This window comes from Hippoglossus hippoglossus, chromosome 13 (assembly GCF_009819705.1).
Source record: "Hippoglossus hippoglossus isolate fHipHip1 chromosome 13, fHipHip1.pri, whole genome shotgun sequence".
Taxonomy (NCBI): domain Eukaryota; kingdom Metazoa; phylum Chordata; class Actinopteri; order Pleuronectiformes; family Pleuronectidae; genus Hippoglossus; species Hippoglossus hippoglossus.
Genome location: NC_047163.1, coordinates 15,931,474 through 15,940,999, shown reverse-complemented (window position 1 = coordinate 15,940,999; position 9,526 = coordinate 15,931,474). Strand labels below are relative to the sequence as shown.

The 9,526-nt window shown below is 44.9% G+C and overlaps 1 protein-coding gene across 3 annotated transcripts in view; it reads right to left on the bottom strand.

Annotated features, from left to right (window-relative positions):
- Positions 1-9,526, bottom strand: part of hip1 (huntingtin interacting protein 1) — a 45,470-nt gene extending 35,944 nt beyond the window's left edge. The window contains exon 1 of one of the 3 annotated variants that reach the window (XM_034604465.1): positions 9,194-9,526. In XM_034604465.1, the coding sequence (XP_034460356.1) occupies positions 9,194-9,310 (117 nt within the window). In that variant the 5' untranslated portion in view covers positions 9,311-9,526. Of the gene's footprint in view, positions 1-905; positions 1,445-9,193 lie in introns of those variants that run through there. The other 2 variants (XM_034604466.1, XM_034604467.1) reach the window with 2 other exon arrangements.

The following is a 9,526-nucleotide window of genomic DNA, read 5'->3' as shown; positions in this document are numbered from 1 at the left end:
TGAGATGTTTGGAAGGGATGAGGTCGACACTCACAGCCGCCTCCTGATTGGGTCTTTTCGGTCACAACAGAGATTTCACTGATTTGTTGGGCTCCTATCACTGGAAGATACTAACCGACATTAGCCTCGGCTACCGCTGTAGAACGCAACATAGATAATCAATTACAAGCGTTGCCGACCCTGTCTGCCCATTGACTCCTCTTTGCTAACAGCTGTTATGCAGTCAAATTCTGCATTTTACAATGATACAACAGCTTAGGAGACAAGTTATTGTTCAAGGTATCGCACATGCCCGCTGTATGGGAGTGGTCACGGGGTGTGTCTTTTCAGGCATGTTAGTATGGATGGGGATTAAAGGATTGAAAGCACTGTTTTCAAACGGAAACGCCGTCGTATGGATGGAGCCTTGAATCTGCACCTTACTGAACCAGGAATTACATGGACATTGAATTGGCCCCTCTTAGTAAACGTGGCCCCCGATTTAGAGAAATCCTAGATCCGCCCCTACTGTAGAGAAACCTTTGATCACTGAATCTTCAACTAAATGAAAGAGGATCTAAACCTTCAGTGGGACCCCCCCACCCCCCCACCATTCAAGGACCCTGAACCCAGTTTACAAAGCATGCAGGAGAGGATGTCCGCTCAGACCTTCTTCTCCCCAACAACAAATAAAACCTTCAGCTTCTCTGTGGCTGCACACAACAAGTCTCTGCTTGCATCGAACACAACTTTCATGTGTCCGCACAAACTGTGTGTGTGTGTGTGTGTGTGTGTGTGTGTGTGTGTGTGTGTGTGTGTGTTTGCGCGCAACTGGAGCTCCTGGACACCACCCCCACCTCCAAACACACATGCAGACCCTCGATGTGTGTGCGTGTGTTATTTTTGTAATAATGTTGAGCACTTACAATCTTACTGAGATCCATGATGGTCGGAGCAGCAGCAGCAGCAGCAGCAGTGAGTGGATCCTCGCAGCCCGGAGAGGCCAGGAGAGGAGCTCCGCTGGTTTGATCCTTAACGCGCAGTAATTAGAAACGGGAAAGCGATTGAGGCAACCAATGCATTTGGGAGGAGGAGGAGGGGAAGAGGAGGAGGAGGTGGAGGGGCCGTTAGCTCAACATGTGTCCTGATTTGGTATTAAAAATGCCGCTGCCCTCTCCTTCCTTCCTTCCGCGTCTCTGCTCCTTTATCTGCGGGCCCTTCACGCTCCCTGCTCGGCGAAGACTTCCAGCATCCGACCGCCGAGGAGCCGCGGATCCGTGAGGGGGGAAAACACAGCGAGAAGTGCCGCTGATCGAGCCGCTAAACCCCGCTCCTCTCACCGCTGCTCCGCTTTACAAACCAGCTTCGCTCACGTGTCTATGTATCAGGCTGAAGCCGAGGCAGGAGGACACCTTTATTTTGCAAATAGCCCGCTCTCCTGGTAGACAATAGTAGCATGGAGCCCGCAGAGTGGGACGGCTCAAAGCCGGGGGTGCCAAAGCTGGGGTCCGGGGACCGCCGGGGGTCCTGAGAGGGGAGGGGAGGTGAAGGTAGGCGGGTCCAGGAAATAAGCAAACAGCTGAATATCCTCTGATGCTCCATTCATCTGGAGTTAGCCCAGATCAAGTGATCGAAAGTTGCAACCAAACTATATTTTCTTACATATTTTTCAATTAAATAAAAAAAAAAAATCAATCAATTGCTTAATCAATAATCTTAAACCATAACTAGAATGGTTCTCAGTGGAGTGCATACCTCCGCCAACGCCCAACAATCCCCTCATCCATCATGTCTTAGCCCTTAACTTTTTTCTTCCTGGTTGTATTGAGTGAAACACTAAGATATTTAAATGTTGTGGCAAATATGTGGTCATCCGCCAAGGTCCAACAGTCCCCTGATGAAAACACATTTAGATTCACCAGAGTCAGATTTTTATTTGGATTTGCAACAGACTTACTGCAGATAAACTAACAAAAACAAAAACAACATCCTTGAGGAAGTTACCAAAAAAGTTTGGAAAATGTCCAGAGTGAGTGACATATTAAAAACTCATGTTTAGGCAATATTTGGCAGCTCTTGCTTCAAAAAAGGAGGAACAATTAATTGATAATCTAAATACCTAGAGCCCATACCTGCACCAGAGCTGAACAATCCTTCAAATACACACACACACACACACACACACACACACACACACACACACACACACACACACACACACACACACACACACACACACACACACACACACACACACACACACACACAGACCTTGTAAATTAAAGGAAAACAGTAAATGGTTTGATAATCTAAGGGATGTATAGTCCTAAATCTTAAATATCAGCCGATTTAATATATCGGATTTTATTTTTTTAATCCATGCATTATTTATTCCCTGAAAAAATAACAAAAATGTTGAAAGAAAAGATTCTCTTCATCCTTACCAACATTTGAGGATGAAGAGAATCCATCAACCAATCAACAAACAAACTACCGAACACAGGTGAAGATCTAACCTCCATGTTGGAGGTAACTAAACCGGAAAAAATAAAGAAATCTAAAATGTTCCATGAAAAGCTGTGAGCTCATCCTCCTCTCAATCTTGCTCAGTGTGTTTGCCCCCAAAGTACCAGAACCAACACAACAAACACACCCCACAGGCAGTACAAAATGTGACCATAACCACAAGTGGCTATTTTTTTTGAAAAACCACACACACTGTGTGAGCAGAGTTGCTGTGGTCTTATAAAACACATGGAGCCTTTAAAAAGAGAAAGTTCCAGAGAAAATGGGGAGAAAAGCTCAGTGTTCACCAGGAGAGCAATTCTAGGTAAGTGATGCCCCCATCTGGTTTCTCTGAGACTGTCAACAACAGAGTGTGTGTGTGTGTGTGTGTGTGTGTCAGAGTGTATGTTGCGGTCAGTTAGACCTTAACAGTTGTTTTATATAATGTATTTATTATAGCAACAATTTGGTTCATTATGTGTTAACATGCCAGAAGTACTAATGTGAATTATCCATATTAATATATTAACATGATACAAATTATCAATAGATGATTAAATCAAGGATATATACGTATAGCTTGAAAAATAAATAATCATGTTTATCATGTAAAAGTGTTTTAATAGATAATAATGCTTTGTTTGCCATGTAGATCCATTGAGAAACAGAAAGACAAAAAGAACCTTGTTTAAATCCAAACAACTGGTTTTTTTCTGTTTAAAAAAAAAGAAATCGCGGGACATCAGCTGACGAACCGAGGCCGGGACAGACACAATAACCAATATGCTACACATTACACCATCGGGGCTGCACGTTATACCTCCGAGCTGCTCAGCATAAACAGTCTGTCTCAAGACAATGCCGGCTCTTTTCCAACAAGTCTCTTCACTTCCTGGTACGGCGTGGGCCCTTCGCCGAGAGCAGCCTCACAGAGCATTTCTCACATACAGAAGTCCCACTCTGTCTTTCACTCAACCACCCGGGAACTCTGATACATGTGTGATAAAAATATAAATGTCTAACAATTCCTTTGTAGGAAACAACTGTTGCTCAGACAAACAGGTGAAAATGCTGATAAGTGATTACTCTGATGACCCGGTACATGGTGCAAAGTGCAACTGTTAAATGATCCCATTGTACATCTGTGTCATCTCCTCTGTACCTTTAAGGAGAGGAAATGATGCAACAGGTGAGTGTGACTCCTGCTAACCTGAACATATAGTGCCTGAGACAAAGGTGAAGTTTGAACGTCACAAACTGTGCCATGTTGACGTCACGTACTCTTTATGCCTTTGAATGTTTAAACCATAGACTGAATATAAAGATGGACGAAATGACAGCGGCCGAAAAGTGAAGGCAATGCGCCTCGATCCACACTTGATGGCTGGCTGCAGTATAGGTCATAAATCCTACCTCCTCAGTGTAAGTGGATGGGACTCGGACCAAAGTTAAAAAGTCAATGTACTCAAAGATGGTTTCAGTCATTGAAGTTTGTTCAAATGTTCATTTTTGGCAAGTTGGGTTTAAACTCTAAAAAACTCTCTTAGACTCTAAAATTGTAAGGCCACAAATACCTAGGACTACTGTTATAAAAAAGGATGATGCTGTGTTTGTGCAGTTGTACTTTTCAAAACTTCAAAAAAGGAGCTGATGACAGCGATTGGTAGAAATGTGCTTTGAATAACTTCCATGAAGCTGTACAGGTGAAATATGGTCTTTGTTGAGCAAACACGGAGGTTAATGTCCTGTGCGTTAAAGTCCCGAGGTTACAACATGTACTTTTTCTAGAATGACTTAGAAAATAAATCCCAACAGGGAGTAGATCAAGCTTCAACGCTACGAGGATGTGGTGTAGTGTGAATACATTATGATGAGTGGTGGAAGAGGGCAGGAAACAACAGGTCCCTGATCAACCGTGGGTGACAAACATACATCTTCATCATCTGTATACTGTGGTATCCCAAAACAAATTTACTTGTGATGATTTTAAGCTGAGTTTCCATTCTATCAGAAGATAGAGGCTGAATTTCAGTTTGTGTCATTTGTAATAGCAATAAATGAGCGTTCATTTTAATTCTGACATGTTAACAACAACCCACGCAGTATGGCATGATCAGCACTAGTGCTGGCCAATAATTCATGAATCAGTATTGTTGTGTATCATCTTTCAGCGGAATGATACAGGTCAAAGTACAGGTATTGCATTTTAGTAAGTTAGACATTATTTTAGGTGAGACTGCTCATGTTGCAGGCTTCAGACTGACTTTTGACCTCTGCCGCACAAGAAAAAAAAAAACATCACCCCATCTCTGTCTCTCTCTCTTTCCGCTTTACTGTGCTGTAAAACACAGAAGAGAGGTCCAAAACAATCTGTAAATCAGAGCCATTGTTAACGCCGCCAGGAACTCATTGCCGGACTTTGTTCCACTTACTGACCTGTCACTCACGTCCAGCTCTTTTATTCTCCGGCCAGTCGGTGCAATGAGGCCACAAACCGCCGCCTGCTGTTTCTGCTGCCTCAGTGCTTTTGATGGTCGTGCTTTCATGCCTGCATGCTTGTCAGTGTGTGTGCTGCATGTATGCGGATATCCCTCCATAACTTCCCCAGCATTTTAAATTGCAGGATGTTAAAAGACGGCTCAAGGAAGAGTTGAGACAATGGGTGTGGGAAGGGGAGAACGGCCAGGAGCAGATAAAGGCAAAGGAGAAAAGAGAGGCAGAGGGAAAGGCTCGTCTCCATCTGCACTACTGAGTCTTGTTGTGTCCGAGGGCCACGGCCACGCTCCTCCCCTGAATTCCACAGCTGCCAGGGCACCACACAGCACTAAACCAGGGTAATGGAGGACGAGGGGTGTCCATCAGATACTTACACCACTGACTCATAACCAGGGGTGCTTGGGCCAGGGGAGGATTTGGAAGAGTTTAAAAACTTTAAAACTAGGGCAATTGAAACAGATAATTCCAAATAGATACAGTAGTAATATAGTAATAGGGGTGTGATAACTCTGAAACAAAAAACAAACTGTGATTCCAAAGTCCAAAGTTTGTCCACGGTTACACAGTAAGGTTGATGCTGTAGTAAGGTTGATGCTGTAGATAATAATTATCTAATACTTAGTCAGATGCTACAACTATAAACTGTCTGCTCCGTGCAGCAGCAGACCGGAGTCACAGCACAAGTTGAGAGGAGAGTTGACTGAAAAGCAGATTAAACCTGATGCCAAGAGTCAACCAGGTCAAAGAGCACGACATACAGCACAACACACTATGTTAAAAACATTAGACTATGGCGGGCCAACAATCTACATAATCAATGTGAAACACTACACATACCTTCAAGAGCATGTCAAGAATGAGGCTGCCAGCAGTGAAAAATAAGTGCTCCACAGATACTGAGATGACACGTCTACCATAAGGCATCCCTCGTGCACAGTCACACCAACAGCCAAACTTTGTATAAAAGCATGAATGACGCGTCTCCATTTCCTCTCACTATCCAGAAATGAAGCCCAAATTTCCTGGTTATGAACGCTGCCATCTTGCACATGTGATGCCAGAGGTGGCAGAGGCGGTAACGAGGTCCCACAGACACACAGACTCAATCATGACGTATCACCCTATTTTTATCACGTCAAATAACAAATTAAAACTAAACTTACCAGAAAAATAAACACTTGTACAAACATCAGTGTGATAGGAACTACCTAAAATGACAGAAACCATCTTTGGTCGATATATCCCATCCACTAACATGGAGTGTGCATAATCTATGACATATACTGCAGTCAGCCACCAGGGGGCCATCAAGGCGCTTTGGCTTCACTGATACAAACGTGAGTGATCTCCGTTTAAACAAGTAACAAGGAAAGAAGGAGGAGGAGGGGGGGGCAGGCAGTCTAATTTTAAGGCTTTAATTGTGTAACATACAGAGCAGTGTCACTCTCTGGCTCACACGCCTCCATCTCCCTGCGGAGGAACTGGTGCCCCAAAGGTTTTCTACAAGCACTAATTATGGTTCCTATTGGCCCGGAGATTACTACCTACACCAGCTCTCAAATGAAAAGGCTCTTCTGGCCCCTGACAGCTCAGAGACTGTTTTGCCATCGAGGAGCGAGTTGGCATCTCCGACATATTGGAGCCTTGAGATAAAGATTATAATACACATCATACATGCAGAGTTCAGCACTGACTTGTTATTTGCTTGTTGGTTTTCTCAAAGCTATTGTGAACACAGTAGAAGAGCAACACATGCCATGGTGATCCCCGCTAAACTCTAAATGAAAGAGTCAGCTGCTATTATGAGGCTAAACATGTCATTAAAAGCAGCTCTGTGTGCTGTGCGGCTGCCTGGTTCATTCTTTTTATAAACCAGTGTGGACACTATGTCACAGAGGGTTTTGAACACACCCTGGTTGTTTACCCAACTCAACACAGAGATAGGCCAGCACTTCTCAGAATTGCTGTTTGACGCAACTGTGACTTTAAAGTAGACGCTGGTGTCTGCATCGCACACTGCGAGGAAGAATACTGGATCAGGGTTCATGTTGAATGTAGGAAGGATGAGAAACACTGTATGTAAACTAGAGCGTAAAGCCAGTTTCAAACATGAATTATCCCGTTCACGTATGAAGAACGCAGCAGGAGATTGTCCATATCGGGGTTGTTGCGTCTGGGTCGAGCATGCAGGAGGCGAGACATGACATATAAACTCTGCCAGTTCATTCCTCTTGTGTTGTTCTTTCACGTAACTAAGTAGACATGTAAAGAAATAAGTTATATCAAAGTATCCCAAGGGAAATACATAACAATATATTCCATCTTACAGGGCTTCCTTGGCTGAGAAAGAATTGAGCTAAAAAGACGGGTGATGACCGGAAATTTAAGACAAACATAGAAGTTATGCCGACAGACAGACAGTCTGTTTTTCTGTAGAGGAGGTGAAAGCCACTAACCCAGCAGATTTAGGATCAGATGAGATTATCTCTCACTGATCCCTGTAAAGTAGACGGCAGATTCATTGATTCCTGCAGCGTCTGCCACAACTCTGTCGAAAATCAACCCCCAAGAAAAAAAAGGAAAAAAACCCAGATATCGTGTGTTGACTGGGAAAACAAATCCCAATCAGTGATTTAAAGACCCAGGAGACAACCTGCGATTACAGAAGAGAAATTAGCACCATTAGTGTCAAGGGAACATGAATGTGTCATGCTGACGTCTCTAGTCATGTTGGAACGCTGATATCTAACTGCAAATCAAAGTTGGGCTTGTTGTGTCTTGCATGAATATTTTCATATCTCCCCCCCCCCCCTTACTGTAAAGTGAGCTGTGGGCTCAGTTTAAAAAGACCTGAGATAATTTAGGGCTTAAATGAGGCAGATGCATAGAAAAATGTCAGATCAGGGCCAAATTCCTCCTTTTTTTTTAACTTCAACTGCCACGACACATGATCTGAGAACTGCATGCAGAGACATGTCATGGGAAGGAGCTATGATCATGTGATGCGTTGTTTTCCTGGGGACCATTTTTAACACGACACACTTCTAGGTAAGTTCCCTGACAGTGACCTAGTGACCAGGCTTGGCCCGGGACATGTAAAGTACACGCATGTGTCTCTCTCTCTCTCCCTCCCTCTGTAATCCATGCTGCTACTGTCCCGGATGCATGGGAGAGGTCTGCACGGATGCATGGGTGAGGGGGCTGTATGAGACCACGTATGAAAGTTGCCAAAAACCTGCTGTGTGGTTTTAGGGGCTGTGCTGTTGACCGCCGCCGTCCGGTTTAACAGCCGCTGTAAAGGGAGAAGCATGTTGCAGCAATGTCATGGCAGTTTGACTGCCTGGATTCATCTGACCTACTTTCTCCCCCCCCCTCCCCTGCATATGCATAGTCTACTGTGGGGAGGGGAGGAGGCTCGGACCACCAGGCAGGGCAGGAAGCAGCAGGCTCCACAGCCATAACAGCAGCCTACATACATATGTTCAAGTGGGAGAAGTCAGACTGGAGCTCCACACAGCATTCATTATTCACCAGCAGCCATCAATACACATATAACACTCATGTCCTTATCTGCTCTGCTTTCAAATGAAGTACCTCACTGCCAAGATCTCATCAAACCATCCTCTTCATCATCACAATCCTCATCATCATCATCATCATCCTGACTGACCCTGCTGGGACTGTGAGCCTGACAGACGACACTGACAGGGAGCTCCAGCATGCCTCCCTGTCTGGATTTATACTGCACAAATAACCCAACAACACCGTTATCTCAACTCAAAGGGCCATTGACCTACATTTCAACAGCTCTTTTGTTGTGCATTGGACTCATTTGGTGTCTGCTGATCAGACACACGCACACACAGAAACTCTCACACACACACACACACACACACACACACACACACGAGAGAGAAAGTCACACCAAAATAACCCACAATCTGGACCAAGCCAAACTGCATGCAGGCTGCAGGCACAGTCAGATTAAAGCGTCAAACCTGGAAATCAAAGTACATAAAACACACACGCGCGCGCACACACACACACACGCGCGTAGTGATTGTGTATATCTCACAATGCACAGTTTAGTTTCAGGAGCTGGCAGCAAACAGCTCTGACATCATCCTCCTCAGCAGGACCCTCTTCATGCCCACGCTTTCTTTCATGACAATACCACTGATTATTATGATTATCTCCCTCTCTGGATCCGTACCTGCCCCCTCTCGAAGCTCTCCTTCTCCAGCTCCAGGCTGTTGGCTCCCCCGGTCCGTCGGATCACTTTGGGGATGGCGTTGGGGACTTGCTGCATGGAGCTCTTCACTCGATCCATTGTCGTCTGAGGCGGAGAAACACGCCGCAGCGAGAGAGAAGCAGAGGGAGAATGACTTCTAACGCAGGCTGTAAAAGAGCAAGAATGAAAATAAAGGCGTTCTGGAGGATCTATGGCGGGCAGCAGTCCATGCTGAGCTGGACCCGTCGCCCCGATCACTGGATCGTTTGGCCTCTCCGTCCAACACCCAGTCACTGACAGCAGCAGCCTGAGCGG